The sequence below is a fragment of the Salvelinus alpinus genome, chromosome 14 (assembly GCF_045679555.1).
Source record: "Salvelinus alpinus chromosome 14, SLU_Salpinus.1, whole genome shotgun sequence".
NCBI classification, from domain to species: domain Eukaryota; kingdom Metazoa; phylum Chordata; class Actinopteri; order Salmoniformes; family Salmonidae; genus Salvelinus; species Salvelinus alpinus.
The window spans coordinates 56,370,057-56,394,097 of record NC_092099.1 but is presented as its reverse complement, the minus strand read 5'-3'; the positions used below and the strand labels follow the sequence as shown (position 1 = coordinate 56,394,097).

General features: G+C 41.7%; 2 protein-coding genes across 2 annotated transcripts in view; one reads left to right on the top strand and one right to left on the bottom strand.

The window, feature by feature from the left end:
• The first annotated feature begins 2,026 nt into the window (after positions 1–2,026).
• The window catches only part of map3k13 (mitogen-activated protein kinase kinase kinase 13), a 158,715-nt gene continuing 136,700 nt past the window's right edge, over positions 2,027–24,041 (top strand). Inside the window, exon 1 of the mRNA XM_071341929.1 lies at positions 2,027–2,113. The gene's annotated coding sequence lies outside the window, so the exon portion shown is untranslated. The remainder of the gene's footprint in view (positions 2,114–24,041) is intronic.
• Positions 14,885–15,703, bottom strand: LOC139538279 (uncharacterized). Its single transcript, XM_071340126.1, has one exon. It carries the CDS (start codon positions 15,701–15,703, stop codon positions 14,885–14,887), a length of 819 nt encoding a protein of 272 aa, XP_071196227.1.

Below are 24,041 nucleotides of genomic sequence, written 5' to 3'. Positions count from 1 at the left end.
GCCCAGTCCCCTACATGCAGCCCAGTCCCCTACATGCAGCCCAGTCCCCTACATGCAGCCCAGTCCCCTACATGCAGCACAGTCCCCTACATGCAGCCCAGTCCCTACATGCAGCCCAGTCCCTACATGCAGCCCAGTCCCTACATGCAGCCCAGTCCCCTACATGCAGCCCAGTCCCCTACATGCAGCCCAGTCCCCTACATGCAGCCCAGTCCCCTACATGCAGCCCAGTCCCCTACATGCAGCCCAGTCCCTACATGCAGCCCAGTCCCCTACATGCAGCCCAGTCCCCTACATGCAGCACAGTCCCCTACATGCAGCCCAGTCCCCTACATGCAGCCAGTCCCTACATGCAGCCCAGTCATTACATGGAGTCCAGTCCCTATTTAAACCCTGAGTGTTCCTCAGTTCTTTGCTCAGTGTTTGTATGTACCCAGCCCCAGCCATGCTGTGAACATGTATTTCTCCAGTTGGATTTTCCTGAGGTACTCTGGTTATGTTCTTGTTTATTTTTGATTATTCTTTTGAGGTTTGTTTTTTCCCTGCTGTTCTTACCACTTTGTGGATTTTCTTTGTATCTTGGTGGATATTCATTTTTTCTCTTGGCGTTACTTTTTGACGTTGTGGATTTATATTTTTTGCCTGAAGATTTTTTCCTTTATTAAACCACCATCTCTAGTACTGCTGTGTCTGCCTCATCTTCTGGGTTCTGCCGACTAGTAGTGACTGTTTCTCACACCGGGTCCTGACAGGTGGTCTCAATTTTTTTAGATGTTCCTACTTTGAATAATACTTTTTAGATAAATTGGGCTAAACATTTTTTTTAAAGAATCCAACTTCAATTTGGAATTTCATCCCTCATTATATCTTCTCCCGTTTTGGTGATTTCAATTTGATCTTACTTTGTAACTATAACATTGATAAGATTCCTGCAAAATTATCTGCGTTTCATAGACCAGTATTCTTAGCGTGGTCGTTAATATATAAACATCATTTTTCCCCGCATAAGTACTTCATTTGGAACAATAAGGACAAGAAAGTTTTTTTTTTTTAAAGAAAGGGTTCAATAATCATATCCTGCTGGTGAGTCAACTGTTTAATGCAGAAAGACTGTTACTCAATTATGAGTAATTTTTATCTCATTACTATATCCCTGTAACACCAAGAGAGTTCGCCATAGTCTTTGATGCTATTCCACCTGGAACTCTCATGTTATTTAGAGGAGTAGCCAGACCTCACCTTGTTGACCTGCCCTCTCTTAATCCAGTTGACTCTCCAATAGGGAAAATGTGTTTCTCCTTGCTCCCTCAGAACAACAGAGCTATACGTGCTTTCTTTCATAGGGATATTGTATTTATTCCTTATGTCACAAGTTACTGGAATACATTGGTCACTAATATCTGTTGGAAAAAGGTCTGGTTATTACCACACAAATACCTGCTTGTTAACAAGGTGAAAGAGGTCTCTTTCAGAATGATCTATAAGTATTACCCTGTGAATCACTACCTGAAGAAACTCAAAAAATACATTAACATTGATTGTACTTTTTGTGTTGAGCATCCAGAAACAGTTGAGCATTTATTTTTGGCATTGTCTACATTATGGAAAGATATTCACAGTTTTATAATTGTTAATATTCTTGATGACTTTTGTTTGTTATGGGAGAATGTGCTGCTCGGTTTCCTTAACCATAATAAAGATAAAGAAAAACAATTTTTCCTCATAAATCTAATTGTGCTAATGGAAAAATATAATATTCATAAATGTAAATACAAGACCACGCTATACAAGACCACGAAGAAAACTCACTGAACATTTTGAACACAGCATAACAAGCGGCCACGCGAAACGGTCTTGAGTGACAACAAACCTGACCAATTAGCTTATTCGCTTGAAACACACCCACTTCAATTGACACGCTCACTTCTGTTGACACGCCCACTTTCAGACTCTCCACGTCAGCAGTTACCGCCCACTCCGAAGAAGGGTTCTCTACAGTCAGAAAACACGGATGTGACGTTACGGCTCACCAGATTTGGATTAAACCATTGGATTACAGTAAATAGTCGGACGGAGCGAAGAACAGGAGGGCTGTCAGATCGAACTGAAAACGGTACGGTTCCTTGCAGTTTTTACAAAAATAATTGAATATGTGAAAGTAGACGTATATCCTGTAAAGTTATGCATGTTGTTTGAGGCAACATTTTGTTCGGGTGTTATTAGTGCCAAGACGTGTCTTTCTTTCTGGGTAGTCTTATCTGTCCGGTGCTGCTGTCGCCTGGCATCAAACCGCAGGCGAGCTGTGCAGTTTTAGAACAAAATAGACGAAATTTTATTTGAGCATTTTATTTTACATATTATTTCAGAAAATATAATGAATCGTTGACTTGCATTGTGTTACAACGTTGTAATTACGCATATACGCACTAGAGCTGTTCTGGCTTTGTTTTTACATCTCTCTGTAGACGCCGGTCAGTCATCCTCAGAGAGAGGGGTGGCTGCTATGCTGCTCAACGGCTTGTTATGTAACGAACTGGACAGTACGATGCACGTTATTGGGAAAACATGACAATGTTACAGATGTATACATGTATTCTGTATACTATTCGTTATATGGACACATACACTGTACATTTGTTCTACTATAGGTCACAGAACAGCAGTCTGAGAAGGCTATATATACTGTAGGTCACAGAACAGCAGTCTGAGTAGGCTATATATACTGTAGGTCACAGAACAGCAGTCTGAGTAGGCTATATATACTGTAGGTCACAGAACAGCAGTCTGAGTAGGCTATATATACTGTAGGTCACAGAACAGCAGTCTGAGTAGGCTATATATACTGTAGGTCACAGAACAGCAGTCTGAGTAGGCTATATATACTGTAGGTCACAGAACAGCAGTCTGAGTAGGCTATATATACTGTAGGTCACAGAACAGCAGTCTAAGTAGGCTATATATACTGTAGGTCACAGAACAGCAGTCTGAGTAGGATATATATACTGTAGGTCACAGAACAGTAGTCTGAGTAGATTATATATACTGTAGGTCACAGAACAGCAGTCTGAGTAGGCTATATATACTGTAGGTCACAGAACAGCAGTCTGAGTAGGCTATATATACTCTAGGTCACAGAACAGCAGTCTGAGTAGGCTATATATACTCTAGGTCACAGAACAGCAGTCTGAGTAGGCTATATATACTGTAGATCACAGAACAGCAGTCTGAGTAGGCTATATATACTGTAGGTCACAGAACAGTAGTCTGAGTAGGCTATATATACTGTAGGTCACAGAACAGCAGTCTAAGTATGAAAATATGGCCAAGTTCATATGATATATTATATAATAAATAATTATTGGTTGAAATGTAGCCGAATAGATAATAATTAGAGGATAAAAATGTGAGAGGTCAAAGATGGTGATTACAGTTCCGGTGCCTGAGTGTTGGATGCCTGGGTGTTGGATTCCTGGGTGTTGGATTCCTGGGTGTTGGATGCCTGGGTGTTGGATGCCTGGGTGTTGGATTCCTGGGTGTTGGATTCCTGGGTGTTGGATGCCTGGGTGCTGGATGCCTGGGTGCAGGATGCCTGGGTGTTGGATGCCTGGGTGCTGGATTCCTGGGTGTTGGATTCCTGGGTGTTGGATGCCTGGGTGCTGGATGCCTGGGTGCAGGATGCCTGGGTGCAGGATGCCTGGGTGCAGGATGCCTGGGTGCAGGATGCCTGGGTGCTGGATGCCTGGGTGCAGGATGCCTGGGTGCAGGATGCCTGGGTGTTGGATGCCTGGGTGCAGGATGCCTGGGTGCAGGATGCCTGGGTGCAGGATGCCTGGGTGCTGGATGCCTGGGTGCAGGATGCCTGGGTGCAGGATGCCTGGGTGTTGGATGCCTGGGTGTTGGATGCCTGGGTGCTGGATGCCTCTGTGCTGGATGCCTGGGTGCAGGATGCCTGGGTGCAGGATGCCTGGGTGCTGGATGCCTGGGTGCTGGATGCCTGGGTGCAGGATGCCTGGGTGCTGGATGCCTGGGTGCAGGATGCCTGGGTGCAGGATGCCTGGGTGCAGGATGCCTGGGTGCTGGATGCCGGGGTGTTGGATGCCTGGGTGCAGGATGCCTGAGTGCTGTCTTGCTGTTGTTGTAGCGTTGAATTTCCTAATTCTGCTGAGTGAGAATGTGGAGTAAATGTATACATGTGACAGAGATCTGTCTGGTTTCAGTTTGGTGAGCACCGAGCCCAGGGTGGAGTTACAGGTCACAGAACAATCAGCCTAATGTAGGACGGAAGACACACACACGCTCATATACTGACACTGTGGTGAAGACTGAACCTATCAGGGGGGTATTGTCTGTGTTTACCTATTGGCAGGAGGATACTCAACACTGGTGAAGTCTGAACCTATCAGGGGGGTATTGCCTGTGTTTACCTATGGCAGGAGGATACTCAACACTGGTGAAGTCTGAACCTATCAGGGGGGTATTGTCTGTGTTCACCTATGGCAGGAGGATACTCAACACTGGTGAAGACTGAACCTATCAGGGGGTATTGTCTGTGTTTACCTATTGGCAGGAGGATACTCAACACTGGTGAAGACTGAACCTATCAGGGGGGTATTGTCTGTGTTTACCTATGGCAGGAGGATACTCAACACTGGTGAAGTCTGAACCTATCAGGGGGGTATTGTCTGTGTTCACCTATGGCAGGAGGATACTCAACACTGGTGAAGACTGAACCTATCAGGGGGGTATTGTCTGTGTTCACCTATGGCAGGAGGATACTCAACACTGGTGAAGACTGAACCTATCAGGGGGTATTGTCTGTGTTTACCTATTGGCAGGAGGATACTCAACACTGGTGAAGACTGAACCTATCAGGGGGGTATTGTCTGTGTTTACCTATGGCAGGAGGATACTCAACACTGGTGAAGTCTGAACCTATCAGGGGGGTATTGTCTGTGTTCACCTATGGCAGGAGGATACTCAACACTGGTGAAGACTGAACCTATCAGGGGGTATTGTCTGTGTTTACCTATGGCAGGAGGATACTCAACACTGGTGAAGACTGAACCTATCAGGGGGTATTGTCTGTGTTTACCTATGGCAGGAGGATACTCAACACTGGTGAAGACTGAACCTATCAGGGGGTATTGTCTGTGTTTACCTATTGGCAGGAGGATACTCAACACTGGTGAAGACTGAACCTATCAGGGGGGTATTGCCTGTGTTTACCTATGGCAGGAGGATACTCAACACTGGTGAAGACTGAACCTATCAGGGGGGTATTGTCTGTGTTTACCCAACACCTGACTGGCTTCAAACGTGACGATCAGAGCAAATCAAATCAAATTGTATTTGTCACATGCTTGGTAAACAACAGGTGTAGACTAACAGTGAAATGCTTAGTTATGGGCTCTTCCCAACAATGCAGAGACAAATAATAGGGAAATAATATAAAAGTTAAACAGGTAATAATATAAGTAATAATAAATTGGTTATATACAGTATATACACTTCACATGTTGTTACGTTACAGCCTTATTCTAAAATGGATTCAATTAAATGTTTTCCTCATCAATCTACACACAATACCTCATAATGACAAAGGAAACTCTTTTTTTTTGCAATTGATAAAATAAATAAACTGAAATATCACATTTACATAAGTATTCAGACCCTTTACTTTGTTGAAGCACCTTTGGCAGTGATTACAGCCTTGAGTCTTCTTGGGTATGACGCTACAAGCTTGGCACACCTGTATTTGGGGAGTTTCTCCCATTCTTCTCTGCAGATCCTCTCGATCTCTGTCAGGTTGGATGGGGAGCGTTGCTGCACAGCTATTTTCAGGTTTCTCCAGAGATGTTCGATCGGATTCAAGTCCGGGCTCTGGCTGTGCCACTCAAGGACATTCAGAGATTTGTCCTGAAGCCACTCCTGTGTTGTCTTGGCTGTGTGCTTAGGGTCGTTGTCCTGTTGGAAGGTGAACCTTCACCCCAGTCTGAGGTCCTGAGTGCTCTGGAGCAGGTTTTCATCAAGGATCTCTCTCTGTATATTGCTCCGTTCATCTTTCCCTCGATCCTGACTAGTCTCCCAGTCCCTGGCACTGAAAAACATCCCCACAGCATGATGCTGCCACCACCATGCTTCACCGTAGGGATGATGCCAGGTTTCCTCCAGACGCTTGGCATTCAGGCCAAAGAGTTCAATCAAGGTTTCATCAGACCACTGAATCTTGTTTCTCATGGTCTGATAGTCTTTAGGTGCCTTTTGGCAAACTCCAAGCGGGCTGTCATGTGCCTTTTACTGAGGAGTGTCTTCTGTCTGGCCACTCTACCATAAAGGCCTGGTGGAGTGCTGCAGATACAATCCTTCTGGAAGGTTCTCCCATCTCCACAGAGGAACTCTGGAGCTCTGTCAGAGTGACCATCAGGTTCTTGGTCACCTCCCTGACCAAGGCCCTTCTCCCCCGATTGCTCAGTTTGGCCGGGCGGCCAGCTCTAGGAAGAGTCTTGGTGTTTCCAACTTTTTCCATTTAAGAATGATGGAGGCCACTGTGTTCTTGGGGACCTTCAATGCTGCAGAAATGTGTTGGTACCCTTCCCCAGATCTGTGTTTCGACACAATCCTGTCTCAGAGCTCTACGGACAATTCCTTCGACCTCAAAGCTTGGTGTTTGCTCTGACATGCACTGTCAACTGTGGGACCTTATATAGACAGGTGTGTGCCTTTCCAAATCATGTCCAATCAATTGAATTTACCACAGGTGTTCTCCAATCAAGTTGTAGAAACATCACAAGGATGATCAATGGAAACAGAATGCCCCTGAGCTCAATTTCGTGTCTCATAGCAAAGGATCTGAATACTTATGTAAATAAGTACATAATAAGTACTTATTTAATAAGTACTTATAAGTACAAAAATACATTTGAGAGAAAAAATGAAAAAAAAAACATTTGTATTGTCTTTATGGGGTATTGTGTGTAGATTGATGAGGATTACATTTAAAAAAAATCAATTTTAGAATAAAGCTGTAACGTAGAAAAAGTCAAGGGGTCTGAATACTTTCCGAATGCACTGTGTACACGGGGTACCAATACCAAGTCGATTTGGGTACAAAGTAATGGAGGGAGATACTGTATGTACATATCACTAACAATAAAGTGGCAGATAATAAACAGTAACAGCAGCGTATGTGATGAGTCCAAAACGTTAGTGCAAAAAGGGTCAATGCAGATAGCCTGGGTAGCTATTTGGTTAACTATTAAACTATTTGTGACCGCTCGAGGTAACCTAGTTAGACCTATTACAACAACACTATGCCAGGTTATTATAGGTAACCTAGTTAGCCCTATTACAACAACACTATGACAGGTTATTATAGGTAGCCTAGTTAGCCCTATTACAACAACACTATGACAGGTTATTATAGGTAACCTAGTTAGCCCTATTACAACAACACTATGACAGGTTATTATAGGTAGCCTAGTTAGACCTATTACAACAACACTATGACAGGTTATTATAGGTAACCTAGTTAGCCCTATTACAACAACACTATGACAGGTTATTATAGGTAACCTAGTTAGCCCTATTACAACAACACTATGACAGGTTATTATAGGTAGCCTAGTTAGCCCTATTACAACAACACTATGACAGGTTATTATAGGTAACCTAGTTAGCCCTATTACAACAACACTATGACAGGTTATTATAGGTAGCCTAGTTAGCCCTATTACAACAACACTATGACAGGTTATTATAGGTAACCTAGTTAGCCCTATTACAACAACACTATGACAGGTTATTATAGGTAGCCTAGTTAGCCCTATTACAACAACACTATGACAGGTTATTATAGGTAACCTAGTTAGCCCTATTACAACAACTCTATGACAGGTTATTATAGGTAACCTAGTTAGCCCTATTACAACAACACTATGACAGGTTATTATAGGTAACCTAGTTAGCCCTATTACAACAACACTATGACAGGTTATTATAGGTAACCTAGTTAGCCCTATTACAACAACACTATGACAGGTTATTATAGGTAACCTAGTTAGCCCTATTACAACAACACTATGACAGGTTATTATAGGTAACCTAGTTAGCCCTATTACAACAACACTATGACAGGTTATTATAGGTAACCTAGTTAGCCCTATTACAACAACACTATGACAGGTTATTATAGGTAACCTAGTTAGCCCTATTACAACAACACTATGACAGGTTATTATAGGTAACCTAGTTAGCCCTATTACAACAACACTATGACAGGTTATTATAGGTAGCCTAGTTAGCCCTATTACAACAACACTATGACAGGTTATTATAGGTAACCTAGTTAGCCCTATTACAACAACACTATGACAGGTTATTATAGGTAACCTAGTTAGCCCTATTACAACAACACTATGACAGGTTATTATAGGTAACCTAGTTAGCCCTATTACAACAACACTATGACAGGTTATTATAGGTAGCCTAGTTAGCCCTATTACAACAACACTATGACAGGTTATTATAGGTAGCCTAGTTAGCCCTATTACAACAACACTATGCCAGGTTATTATAGGTAACCTAGTTAGCCCTATTACAACAACACTATGACAGGTTATTATAGGTAACCTAGTTAGCCCTATTACAACAACACTATGACAGGTTATTATAGGTAGCCTAGTTAGCCCTATTACAACAACACTATGACAGGTTATTATAGGTAGCCTAGTTAGCCCTATTACAACAACACTATGACAGGTTATTATAGGTAACCTAGTTAGCCCTATTACAACAACACTATGACAGGTTATTATAGGTAACCTAGTTAGCCCTATTACAACAACACTATGACAGGTTATTATAGGTAACCTAGTTAGCCCTATTACAACAACTCTATGACAGGTTATTATAGGTAGCCTAGTTAGCCCTATTACAACAACACTATGACAGGTTATTATAGGTAACCTAGTTAGCCCTATTACAACAACACTATGACAGGTTATTATAGGTAACCTAGTTAGCCCTATTACAACAACACTATGACAGGTTATTATAGGTAACCTAGTTAGCCCTATTACAACAACACTATGACAGGTTATTATAGGTAACCTAGTTAGCCCTATTACAACAACACTATGACAGGTTATTATAGGTAACCTAGTTAGCCCTATTACAACAACACTATGACAGGTTATTATAGGTAGACTAGTTAGCCCTATTACAACAACACTATGACAGGTTATTATAGGTAACCTAGTTAGCCCTATTACAACAACACTATGACAGGTTATTATAGGTAACCTAGTTAGCCCTATTACAACAACACTATGACAGGTTATTATAGGTAACCTAGTTAGCCCTATTACAACAACACTATGACAGGTTATTATAGGTAACCTAGTTAGCCCTATTACAACAACACTATGACAGGTTATTATAGGTAACCTAGTTAGCCCTATTACAACAACACTATGACAGGTTATTATAGGTAACCTAGTTAGCCCTATTACAACAACACTATGACAGGTTATTATAGGTAGCCTAGTTAGCCCTATTACAACAACACTATGACAGGTTATTATAGGTAACCTAGTTAGCCCTATTACAACAACACTATGACAGGTTATTATAGGTAACCTAGTTAGCCCTATTACAACAACACTATGACAGGTTATTATAGGTAACCTAGTTAGCCCTATTACAACAACACTATGACAGGTTATTATAGGTAACCTAGTTAGCCCTATTACAACAACACTATGACAGGTTATTATAGGTAACCTAGTTAGCCCTATTACAACAACACTATGACAGGTTATTATAGGTAACCTAGTTAGCCCTATTACAACAACACTATGACAGGTTATTATAGGTAACCTAGTTAGCCCTATTACAACAACACTATGACAGGTTATTATAGGTAACCTAGTTAGCCCTATTACAACAACACTATGACAGGTTATTATAGGTAACCTAGTTAGCCCTATTACAACAACACTATGACAGGTTATTATAGGTAACCTAGTTAGCCCTATTACAACAACACTATGACAGGTTATTATACCCTATTACAACAAGTCTATGACAGGTTATTATAGGTAACCTAGTTAGCCCTATTACAACAACACTATGACAGGTTATTATAGGTAACCTAGTTAGCCCTATTACAACAACACTATGACAGGTTATTATAGGTAGCCTAGTTAGCCCTATTACAACAACACTATGCCAGGTTATTATAGGTAACCTAGTTAGACCTATTACAACAACACTATGACAGGTTATTATAGGTAGCCTAGTTAGCCCTATTACAACAACACTATGACAGGTTATTATAGGTAACCTAGTTAGCCCTATTACAACAACACTATGACAGGTTATTATAGGTAGCCTAGTTAGCCCTATTACAACAACACTATGACAGGTTATTATAGGTAACCTAGTTAGCCCTATTACAACAACACTATGACAGGTTATTATAGGTAACCTAGTTAGCCCTATTACAACAACACTATGACAGGTTATTATAGGTAACCTAGTTAGCCCTATTACAACAACACTATGACAGGTTATTATAGGTAACCTAGTTAGCCCTATTACAACAACACTATGACAGGTTATTATAGGTAACCTAGTTAGCCCTATTACAACAACACTATGACAGGTTATTATAGGTAACCTAGTTAGCCCTATTACAACAACACTATGACAGGTTATTATAGGTAACCTAGTTAGCCCTATTACAACAACACTATGACAGGTTATTATAGGTAACCTAGTTAGCCCTATTACAACAACACTATGACAGGTTATTATACCCTATTACAACAAGTCTATGACAGGTTATTATAGGTAGCCTAGTTAGCCCTATTACAACAACACTATGACAGGTTATTTTAGGTAACCTAGTTAGCCCTATTACAACAACACTATGACAGGTTATTATAGGTAACCTAGTTAGCCCTATTACAACAACACTATGACAGGTTATTTTAGGTAGACTAGTTAGCCCTATTACAACAACACTATGACAGGTTATTTTAGGTAACCTAGTTAGCCCTATTACAACAACACTATGACAGGTTATTATAGGTAACCTAGTTAGCCCTATTACAACAACACTATGACAGGTTATTATAGGTAACCTAGTTAGCCCTATTACAACAACACTATGACAGGTTATTATAGGTAACCTAGTTAGCCCTATTACAACAACACTATGACAGGTTATTATAGGTAACCTAGTTAGCCCTATTACAACAACACTATGACAGGTTATTATAGGTAACCTAGTTAGCCCTATTACAACAACACTATGACAGGTTATTATAGGTAACCTAGTTAGCCCTATTACAACAACACTATGACAGGTTATTATAGGTAACCTAGTTAGCCCTATTACAACAACACTATGACAGGTTATTATAGGTAACCTAGTTAGCCCTATTACAACAACACTATGACAGGTTATTATAGGTAACCTAGTTAGCCCTATTACAACAACACTATGACAGGTTATTATACCCTATTACAACAAGTCTATGACAGGTTATTATAGGTAGCCTAGTTAGCCCTATTACAACAACACTATGACAGGTTATTTTAGGTAACCTAGTTAGCCCTATTACAACAACACTATGACAGGTTATTATAGGTAACCTAGTTAGCCCTATTACAACAACACTATGACAGGTTATTTTAGGTAGACTAGTTAGCCCTATTACAACAACACTATGACAGGTTATTTTAGGTAACCTAGTTAGCCCTATTACAACAACACTATGACAGGTTATTATAGGTAACCTAGTTAGCCCTATTACAACAACACTATGACAGGTTATTATAGGTAACCTAGTTAGCCCTATTACAACAACACTATGACAGGTTATTTTAGGTAGACTAGTTAGCCCTGTTGATCAGTCAGCACAAATTTGGATTATAAGAATGACACGACAGCAGGAGAAATAGTTTATGTCGGAGCTGGAATTTATTCTACACATGTTTGAAACAGCAATGCTGTCAGTCAGGTCTGGTCATTTGATGCTGAGGTTCTGTTTACATGTGCGTTTGGGGTTCAACCATTTACTATATGTGTTTTATAACTAGCTTACTGTTTCTTAACAAAACACTTTGTTTTCTCGGCTATGGTTTGTTAGGTCTTGGTTGTTCTTCGAGGAAATGTAGAGTAGCTAACTGCAGTGTTTGTCCTGTCTAAAATCTGTCTACCTCGTCTTACCGTAGCTAGGTCTGTACACTGCAAATGAACGTGAGTACCGTGGCAGTTTCCCAAAGTTTGTTGGTTTTAATCTTATATTGGCTAAGGCTACTTGGCTATCATTGCAGCAAAGGAAGTTCGCTAACTTAGTTTATTTGTGCATATTTGTTTTCTCCGATTACAAGCACCTGTCTAGATCAGTAGTTTACACATGATGACTTCAGCCTTCGAGTGAAAAACCTTACTTGGCTAGCTAGCTTTCCTCGCTTGTTGGTTAGCTACTTAGCCAAGGGTAGTTCTCATCATTCTGGTATAACTTTACGTTAGCTTTCCTCGCTTGTTGGTTAGCTACTTAGTTAAGGGTAGTTCTCATCATTCTGGTATAACTTTACGCTAGCTTTCCTCGCTTGTTGGTTAGCTGCTTAGCCAAGGGTAGTTCTCATCATACTGGTATAACTTTACGTTAGCTAACTAGCTAATTATAACCAAACCACATTCACACTTGACCTTTTTTTAGCGCCAAATACGTCCAGGTGAAGTGTAATAATAATACCATTGTACAGCCGAATTTCTCCCCTTTCCAGCGAAATCAACGAGGGGACCTCCATGCTGCCCGCCACAACATGGCGGATGGGGAAGCGAAGGCTCCTGCTCGATGGTGAAAGGGGAAGATATGTTGTGTGGGGAAACTGCTTTTTCTCCCGATTTGTCCAACTTATCACAGATGATATAATGTCTCATTTCATACCTATTTTAAGGTTTGTGTCGAATTTGAATAGGGGTTTTAGGGCGGGGCTAATGTTAGCTTCAAAAGTAAACTGCGGCTGTCACTGCTTTTGAGAGTCATGATGGCGCGCAGTGATGATGACTCGATAAATGCACTATTGATTGAATTAACTATTGATGAACTCGCAAGGAATTCACTTTACACTCACCATTGATAATGTATTGATAAATTAATAGATATCGTTAAATATATGAGTTACACAAAGTAGGGAACTTTATTTTCAGAGGGGATGGATTCTGTTCAAAGAGAGAGATGAAGGAACAATGTTACTTTATATAATGTTACTGAACAAAGCATGAGAAGGATGAGGGTTAATATGCAACAACTTACAATAGCACAAGATAAATAATTGTATAAACTACTTTACATGAGTCAATTACTGTATAAAGCAACAATATGAATATAAAAAGAAATATAACAACTAATAACAGTTGTAACACCAACTGACCTCTGACCTTTCACTTCATCATATACACTGTGTACATGAACACCTGCTCTTTCCATGAAATAGGCAGTAACGTTATGTCGGATTACATGGAAATTATATCCACATTTGTGAGTCTATTTCCTTGGAACTATCTTAGAAATTATGTTGCATGAACACACAAAAAATACAAATTTAGTTGTATTTTGACAGGAAATGTCTGGAAAGGGAAAGGCCCAACAAGCACCGCTCCACTCCCGAACAGCTATAGGCTGCTAACGAGGAAGTGAATGCAGGGAGGAGCCTGAGGGAGGTGCCTCCTTTCAGTACCTGTTTACAGGGAAGCCAATGGTCCAAAAACATTCCACATAGTTCATAACTATTGCAGTTTGGTGACACGCTGTACAAGGTCACTGAACTGGCTATGCACTTTGGTCCAGTTTACTTTCTTCACCTTCACAACCAACAGCAGAAAGAGAGGCAGGAATATCGCGTCTCAATTTGAGTTAGAGCATGTCATTTACAAACAACTTTAATAGATAGCGTGTTATTGACATGCGTTATTGCACACGAATGAGATTTCCCAATTATTGAATAAAGCACTCGTGAATAGGATGGCACAGCAAAGGTATTTCAAAACACGTGAACAAGGCAAACATGAGAGCAAAAATAGGACAGCTCTTTGTCAGCCGGGTTTGTTTGTGTAGATGCAGATCAGAGGTTGGCACAGGGTTATTCTGTTTAAGATTCTGCTCATCAAAGTCGTAAGCAATTCATGATTGATTGATTCAGTGTTTGTGTTATCGATGACCACATTGCTGTTAGCGCCCTACTCATGAAAAATGTGTTTAATATTTAGCCATAATAAAATTCATACTAATGCTCATTAAACGAAAATCATGAATGATGAAGGTTTCTTACTAGTGTATATGGTTAATCATGATTTTAATCTGAGAGAGGAGGGATACCCCTGGTGCAAAGAGGCTGTACGGCACACAATGAGTTGCATAATGCTTGCCCTACGTCGGGACACGTCACCATGTAATGTACAGTGTCAGAGGGGTCCATTTTTTTCATATTTTCTCGAATACTATTGGTCCAATACCATGTCAATCAACGCTTGAATAGAAATGTAGCTAACACCCTGGATTTTGATGCTTACACAGTTGCTACAGTCCCAATAATATTAATTGCAGCCTCGTTTGAGTGACGCACTTCTGTATCTGCTGTTCTATCAGGAGGATTAATCTGCTGTTGTATCAGGAGGATTCATCTGCTGTTCTATCAGGAGGAGTCATCTGCTGTTCTATCAGGAGGATTCATCTGCTGTTCTATCAGGAGGATTCATCTGCTGTTCTATCAGGAGGATTCATCTGCTGTTCTATCAGGATAATTCAGACTCTGATGCGGTTGCATGGCAACCCGTTTGTCCTGTTGTCAAGGGAACCCACATATCCCATTAATCTGTCCTGGCAGGGGAAGTGACATCAAAAAGGTGTGGTGACAGCAAGGGGGTGGGAGTGGCTTGTGGAGGTGGCGTGGTGACAGCAAGGGGGTGGAAGTGGCTTGTGGAGGTGGCATGGTGACAGCAAGGGGGTGGAAGTGGCTTGTGGAGGTGGCATGGTGACATCAAGGGGGTGGGAGTGGCTTGTGGAGGTGGCATGGTGACAGCAAGGGGGTGGGAGTGGCTTGTGGAGTTGAAATGGTGACAGCAAGGGGGTGGGAGTGGCTTGTGGAGTTGAAATGGTGACAGCAAGGGGGTGGGAGTGGCTTGTGGAGTTGAAATGGTGACAGCAAGGGGGTGGGAGTGGCTTGTGGAGTTGAAATGGTGACAGCAAGGGGGTGGGAGTGGCTTGTGGAGTTGAAATGGTGACAGCAAGGGGGTGGGAGTGGCTTGTGGAGTTGAAATGGTGACAGCAAGGGGGTGGGAGTGGCTTGTGGAGTTGAAATGGTGACAGCAAGGGGGTGGGAGTGGCTTGTGGAGGTGGCATGGTGACAGCAAGGGGGTGGGAGTGGCTTGTGGAGGTGGCATGGTGACAGCAAGGGGGTGGGAGTGGCTTGTGGAGGTGGTGTGGTGACAGCAAGGGGGTGGGAGTGGCTTGTGGAGAAGGCGTGGTGACAGCAAGGGGGTGGGAGTGGCTTGTGGAGGTGGCGTGGTGACAGCAAGGGGGTGGGAGTGGCTTGTGGAGGTGGCATGGTGACAGCACGGGGGTGGGAGTGGCTTGTGGAGGTGGCATGGTGACAGCAAGGGGGTGGGAGTGGCTTGTGGAGGTGGCATGGTGACAGCAAGGGGGTGGGAGTGGCTTGTGGAGGTGGCATGGTGACAGCAAGGGGGTGGGAGTGGCTTGTGGAGGTGGCGTGGTGACAGCAAGTTGATGATGCTCTGTTCTGTTCGTTCTGGTTAATATTCACAATGTCCATCCCAAATGGCACCCTATTCCCTATATAGTGCACTACTTTTTAAAATTGGTGCACTATTCCCTGGGCCCTGGTCAAAAGTAGTGCACTAGGGAATAGGGTGCCATTTGGGACATAGTACAGGTTTAGCCAGGGTTAGAGAAGTATTAATGGACATAGTCCAGGTTTAGTCAGGTTTAGAGAAGTATTAATGGACATAGTCCAGGTTTAGCCAGGGTTAGAGAAGTATTAATGGACATAGTCCAGGTTTAGCCAGGGTTAGAGAAGTATTAATGGACATAGTCCAGGTTTAGCCAGGGTTAGAGAAGTATCTCCTATATGTTGACGTGTAGTCCTACATCTATCAGACCCTATCTCCTATATGTTGACGTGAGGTCCTACATCTATCAGACCCTATCTCCTATATGTTGACGTGAGGTCCTACATCTATCAGACCCTATCTCCTATATGTTGACGTGTAGTCCTACATCTATCAGACCCTATCTCCTATATGTTGACGTGTAGTCCTACATCTATCAGACCCTATCTCCTATATGTTGACGTGTAGTCCTACATCTATCAGACCCTATCTCCTATATGTTGACGTGTAGTCCTACATCTATCAGACCCTATCTCCTATATGTTGACGTGAGGTCCTACATCTTTCAGACCCTATCTCCTATATGTTGACGTGTAGTCCTACATCTATCAGACCCTATCTCCTATATGTTGACGTGTAGTCCTACATCTATCAGACCCTATCTCCTATATGTTGACGTGTAGTCCTACATCTATCAGACCCTATCTCCTATATGTTGACGTGTAGTCCTACATCTATCAGACCCTATCTCCTATATGTTGACGTGTAGTCCTACATCTATCAGACCCTATCTCCTATATGTTGACGTGAGGTCCTACATCTTTCAGACCCTATCTCCTATATGTTGACGTGTAGTCCTACATCTATCAGACCCTATCTCCTATATGTTGACGTGTAGTCCTACATCTATCAGACCCTATCTCCTATATGTTGACGTGTAGTCCTACATCTATCAGACCCTATCTCCTATATGTTGACGTGTAGTCCTACATCTATCAGACCCTATCTCCTATATGTTGACGTGTAGTCCTACATCTATCAGACCCTATCTCCTATATGTTGACGTGTAGTCCTACATCTATCAGACCCTATCTCCTATATGTTGACGTGTAGTCCTACATCTATTAGATCCTATCTCCTATATGTTGACGTGTAGTCCTACATCTATCAGACCCTATCTCCTATATGTTGACGTGTAGTCCTACATCTATCAGACCCTATCTCCTATATGTTGACGTGTAGTCCTACATCTATCAGACCCTATCTCCTATATGTTGACGTGTAGTCCTACATCTATCAGACCCTATCTCCTATATGTTGACGTGTAGTCCTACATCTATCAGATCCTATCTCCTATATGTTGACGTGTAGTCCTACATCTATCAGACCCTATCTCCTATATGTTGACGTGTAGTCCTACATCTATCAGACCCTATCTCCTATATGTTGACGTGTAGTCCTACATCTATCAGACCCTATCTCCTATATGTTGACGTGTAGTCCTACATCTATCAGACCCTATCTCCTATATGTTGACGTGTAGTCCTACATCTATCAGACCCTATCTCCTATATGTTGACGTGTAGTCCTACATCTATCAGACCCTATCTCCTATATGTTGACGTGTAGTCCTACATCTATCAGACCCTATCTCCTATATGTTGACGTGTAGTCCTACATCTATCAGACCCTATCTCCTATATGTTGACGTGTAGTCCTACATCTATCAGACCCTATCTCCTATATGTTGACGTGTAGTCCTACATCTATTAGATCCTATCTCCTATATGTTGACGTGTAGTCCTACATCTATCAGACCCTATCTCCTATATGTTGACGTGTAGTCCTACATCTATCAGACCCTATCTCCTATATGTTGACGTGTAGTCCTACATCTATCAGACCCTATCTCCTATATGTTGACGTGTAGTCCTACATCTATCAGACCCTATCTCCTATATGTTGACGTGTAGTCCTACATCTATTAGATCCTATCTCCTATATGTTGACGTGTAGTCCTACATCTATCAGACTCTATCTCCTATATGTTGACGTGTAGTCCTACATCTATCAGACCCTATCTCCTATATGTTGACGTGTAGTCCTACATCTATCAGACCCTATCTCCTATATGTTGACGTGTAGTCCTACATCTATCAGACCCTATCTCCTATATGTTGACGTGTAGTCCTACATCTATCAGACCCTATCTCCTATATGTTGACGTGTAGTCCTACATCTATCAGACCCTATCTCCTATATGTTGACGTGTAGTCCTACATCTATCAGACCCTATCTCCTATATGTTGACGTGTAGTCCTACATCTATTAGACCCTATCTCCTATATGTTGACGTGTAGTCCTACATCTATCAGACCCTATCTCCTATATGTTGACGTGAGGTCCTACATCTTTCAGACCCTATCTCCTATATGTTGACGTGTAGTCCTACATCTATCAGACCCTATCTCCTATATGTTGACGTGAGGTCCTACATCTTTCAGACCCTATCTCCTATATGTTGACGTGAGGTCCTACATCTTTCAGACCCTATCTCCTATATGTTGACGTGTAGTCCTACATCTATCAGACCCTATCTCCTATATGTTGACTTGTAGTCCTACATCTATCAGACCCTATCTCCTATATGTTGACGTGTAGTCCTACATCTATCAGACCCTATCTCCTATATGTTGACGTGAGGTCCTACATCTTTCAGACCCTATCTCCTATATGTTGACGTGTAGTCCTACATCTATCAGACCCTATCTCCTATATGTTGACGTGTAGTCCTACATCTATCAGACCCTATCTCCTATATGTTGACGTGTAGTCCTACATCTATCAGACCCTATCTCCTATATGTTGACGTGTAGTCCTACATCTATCAGACCCTATCTCCTATATGTTGACGTGAGGTCCTACATCTATCAGACCCTATCTCCTATATGTTGACGTGTAGTCCTACATCTATCAGACCCTATCTCCTATATGTTGACGTGTAGTCCTACATCTATCAGACCCTATCTCCTATATGTTGACGTGTAGTCCTACATCTATCAGACCCTATCTCCTATATGTTGACGTGAGGTCCTACATCTATCAGACCCTATCTCCTATATGTTGACGTGTAGTCCTACATCTTTCAGACCCTATCTCCTATATGTTGACGTGTAGTCCTACATCTATCAGACCCTATCTCCTATATGTTGACGTGTAGTCCTACATCTATCAGACCCTATCTCCTATATGTTGACGTGAGGTCCTACATCTATCAGACCCTATCTCCTATATGTTGACGTGTAGTCCTACATCTATTAGACCCTATCTGCTATATGTTGACATGTATTTTATATGGTTGAATTGTATTGTACATACAGTTGAAGTCGAAAGTTTACATACACTTAGGTTGGAGTCATTAAAACTCGTTTTTCAACCACTCCACCAATGTCTTGTTAACAAACTATAGTTTTGGCAAGTCGGTTAGGACATCTACTTTGTGTATGACACAAGTCATTTTTCCAACAATTGTTTACAGACAGATTATTTCACTTATAATTCACTCTATCAAAAATTTGTGGGCAGAACTGAAAAAGCGTGTGCGAGCAAGGAGGCCTACAAACCTGACTCAGTTACACCAGCTCTGTCGGGAGGAATGGGCCAAAATTCACCCAAATTATTGTGGGAAGCTTGTGGAAGGCTACCCGAAACATTTGACCCAAGTTAAACAATTTAAAGGCAATGCTACCAAATACTAATTGAGTGTATGTAAACTTCTGACACACTGGGAATGTGATGAAAGAAATAAAAGCATTCTCTCTACTATTATTCTGACATTTCACATTCTTAAAATAAAGTGGTGATTCAAACTGACCTAAAACAGGGAATTTTTACTAGGATTAAATGTCAGGAATTGTGAAAAACAGAGTTTAAATGTATTTGGCTAAGGTATATGCAAACTACCGACTTCAACTGTATACAGAAAACATGTCATAAAAACCTCCAAGTGTGTGTGTGTGTGTTTTTGTGTGTGTGTGTTTATAGGTGTTTTTGTGTATAGGTGTTTTTGTGTGTGTGTGTGTGTATAGGTGTTTTTGTGTGTGTGTGTACACTCATGCTCGTGCATGCTTTGTGAAGGGGAGTGGAAGGAATTCTGTCAGCATTGTCCCTGTCCAATCTATTATGACTCAGTGTATCACTGTGCCCTTTCACCTCAACAACAACAACAGAAAAGAACAGAACAGCCACCATGTGTAACTCTGCTCTGAACAGCAGGCAGCATATCCTCTCTGCTCTTCTCTCTGCTCCCTTCACACAGTAATCTATCTTGGCTCATCTCTACCATCCCTGATCCCCTTTATTTCTCTCTCTCTCTCTGTCTGTCTGTCTGTCTGTCTGTCTGTCTGTCTGTCTGTCTGTCTGTCTGTCTGTCTGTCTGTCTGTCTGTCTGTCTGTCTGTCTATCTCTCTTTCTCTCTCTCTGTCTCTCTCTCTCTGTCTGTCTTTCTCTCTCTCTCTCTCTCTCTCTCTCTCTCTCTCTCTCTCTCTCTCTCTCTCTCTCTCTCTCTCAATTCAATTCAATTCAATTCAAGGGGCTTTATTGGCATGGGAAACATGTGTTAACATTGCCAAAGCAAGTGAGGTAGGTAATATACAAAAGTCAAATAAACAATAAAAATGAACAGTAAACATTACACATACAGAAGTTTCAAAACAATAAAGACATTACAAATGTCATATTATATATATGCAGTGTTGTAACAATGTACAAATGGTTAAAGCACACAAGTTAAAATAAATAAACATAAATATGGGTTGTATTTACAGTGGTGTTTGTTCTTCACTGGTTGCCCTTTTCTTGTGGCAACAGGTCACAAATCTTGCTGCTGTGATGGCACACTGTGGAATTTCACCCAGTAGATATGGGAGTTTATCAAAATTGGATTTGTTTTCGAATTCTTTGTGGATCTGTGTAATCTGAGGGAAATATGTCTCTCTAATATGGTCATACATTGGGCAGGAGGTTAGGAAGTGCAGCTCAGTTTCCACCTCATTTTGTGGGCAGTGTGCACATAGCCTGTCTTCTCTTGAGAGCCATGTCTGCCTACGGCGGCCTTTCTCAATAGCAAGGCTATGCTCACTGAGTCTGTACATAGTCAAAGCTTTCCTTAAGTTTGGGTCAGTCACAGTGGTCAGGTATTCTGCCATTGTGTACTCTCTGTTTAGGGCCAAATAGCATTCTAGTTTGCTCTGTTTTTTTGTTAATTCTTTCCAATGTGTCAAGTAATTATCTTTTTGTTTTCTCATGATTTGGTTGGGTCTAATTGTGCTGTTGTCCTGGGGCTCTGTGGGGTGTGTTTGTGTTTGTGAACAGAGCCCTAGGACCAGCTTGCTTAGGGGACTCTTCTCCAGGTTCATCTCTCTGTAGGTGATGGCTTTGTTATGGAAGGTTTGGGAATCGCTTCCTTTTAGGTGGTTGTAGAATTTAACGGCTCTTTTCTGGATTTTGATAATTAGTGGGTATCGGCCTAATTCTGCTCTGCATGCATTATTTGGTGTTCTACGTTGTACACGGAGGATATTTTTGCAGAATTCTGCATGCAGAGTCTCAATTTGGTGTTTGTCCCATTTTGTGAAATCTTGGTTGGTGAGCGGACCCCAGACCTCACAACCATAAAGGGCAATGGGCTCTATGACTGATTCAAGTATTTTTAGCCAGATCCTAATTGGTATGTTGAAATTTATGTTCCTTTTGATGGCATAGAAGGCCCTTCTTGCCTTGTCTCTCAGATCGTTCACAGCTTTGTGGAAGTTACCTGTGGTGCTGATGTTTAGGCCGAGGTATGTATAGTTTTTTGTGTGCTCTAGGGCAACGGTGTCTAGATGGAATTTGTGGTCCTGGTGACTGGACCTTTTTTGGAACACCATTATTTTGGTCTTACTGAGATTTACTGTCAGGGCCCAGGTCTGACAGAATCTGTGCAGAAGATCTAGGTGCTGCTGTAGGCCCTCCTTGGTTGGTGACAGAAGCACCAGATCATCAGCAAACAGTAGACATTTGACTTCGGATTCTAGTAGGGTGAGACCGGGTGCTGCAGACTGTTCTAGTGCCCGCGCCAATTCGTTGATATATATGTTGAAGAGGGTGGGGCTTAAGCTGCATCCCTGTCTCACCCCACGACCCTGTGTGAAGAAATGTGTGTGTTTTTTGCCAATTTTAACCGCACACTTGTTGTTTGTGTACATGGATTTTATAATGTCGTATGTTTTACCCCCAACACCACTTTCCATCAATTTGTATAGCAGACCCTCATGCCAAATTGAGTCGAAGGCTTTTTTGAAATCAACAAAGCATGAGAAGACTTTGCCTTTGTTTTGGTTTGTTTGGTTGTCAATTAGGGTGTGTAGGGTGAATACATGGTCTGTTGTACGGTAATTTGGTAAAAAGCCAATTTGACATTTGCTCAGTACATTGTTTTCATTGAGGAAATGTACGAGTCTGCTGTTAATGATAATGCAGAGGATTTTCCCAAGGTTACTGTTGACGCATATTCCACGGTAGTTATTGGGGTCAAATTTGTCTCCACTTTTGTGGATTGGGGTGATCAGTCCTTGGTTCCAAATATTGGGGAAGATGCCAGAGCTAAGGACGATGTTAAAGAGTTTTAGTATAGCCAATTGGAATTTGTTGTCTGTATATTTGATCATTTCATTAAGGATACCATCAACACCACAGGCCTTTTTGGGTTTGAGGGTTTTTATTTTGTCCTGTAACTCATTCAAGGTAATTGGAGAATCCAATGGGTTCTGGTAGTCTTTAATAGTTGATTCTAGGATTTGTATTTGATCATGTATATGTTTTTGTTCTTTATTCTTTGTTATAGAGCCAAAAAGATTGGAGAAGTGGTTTACCCATACATCTCCATTTTGGATAGATAATTCTTCGTGTTGTTGTTTGTTTAGTGTTTTCCAATTTTCCCAGAATTGGTTAGAGTCTATGGAGTCTTCAATTACATTGAGCTGATTTCTGACGTGCTGTTCCTTCTTTTTCCGTAGTGTATTTCTGTATTGTTTTAGTGATTCGCCATAGTGAAGGCGTAGACTCAGGTTTTCCGGGTCTCTATGTTTTTGGTTGGACAGGTTCCTCAATTTATTTCTTAGATTTTTGCATTCTTTATCAAACCATTTGTCATTGTTGTTCATTTTCTTCGGTTTTCTATTTGAGATTTTTAGATTTGATAGGGAAGCTGAGAGGTCAAATATACTGTTAAGATTTTCTACTGCCAAGTTTACACCTTCACTATTGCAGTGGAACATTTTACCCAGGAAGTTGTCTAAAAGGGATTGAATTTGCTGTTGCCTAATTGTTTTTTGGTAGGTTTCCAAACTGCATTCCTTCCATCTATAGCATTTCTTAATGTTACTCAGTTCCTTTGGCTTTGATGCCTCATGATTGAGTATTGCTCTGTTCAAGTAGACTGTGATTTTGCTGTGGTCTGATAGGGGTGTCAGTGGGCTGACTGTGAACGCTCTGAGAGACTCTGGGTTGAGGTCAGTGATAAAGTAGTCTACAGTGCTACTGCCAAGAGATGAGCTATAGGTGAACCTACCATAGGAGTCCCCTCGAAGCCTACCATTGACTATGTACATACCCAGCGTGCGACAGAGCTGCAGGAGTTGTGACCCGTTTTTGTTGGTTATGTTGTCATAGTTGTGCCTAGGGGGGCATATGGGGGAGGGAATGCTGTCACCTGCAGGCAGGTGTTTGTCCCCCTGTGTGCTGAGGGTGTCAGGTTCTTGTCCAGTTCTGGCATTTAGGTCGCCACAGACTAATACATGTCCCTGGGCCTGGAAATGATTGATTTCCCCTCCAGGATGGAGAAGCTGTCTTTATTAAAGTATGGGGATTCTAGTGGGGGGATATAGGTAGCACACAGGAGGACATTTTTCTCTGTTAAGATAATTTCCTTTTGAATTTCTAGCCAAATGTAAAATGTTCCTGTTTTGATTAATTTAATGGAGTGAGTTAGGTCTGCTCTATACCAAATTAGCATTCCCCCTGAGTCCCTTCCCTGTTTCACACCTGGTAGTTTGGTGGATGGGACTAACAGCTCTCTGTA

What these genes read in the sequence shown, in the direction of transcription:
- LOC139538279 (XM_071340126.1), bottom strand. Translation starts at nt 15,703, where the DNA reads ATGCCACCTCCACAAGCCACTCCCACCCCCTTGCTGTCACCATGCCAC.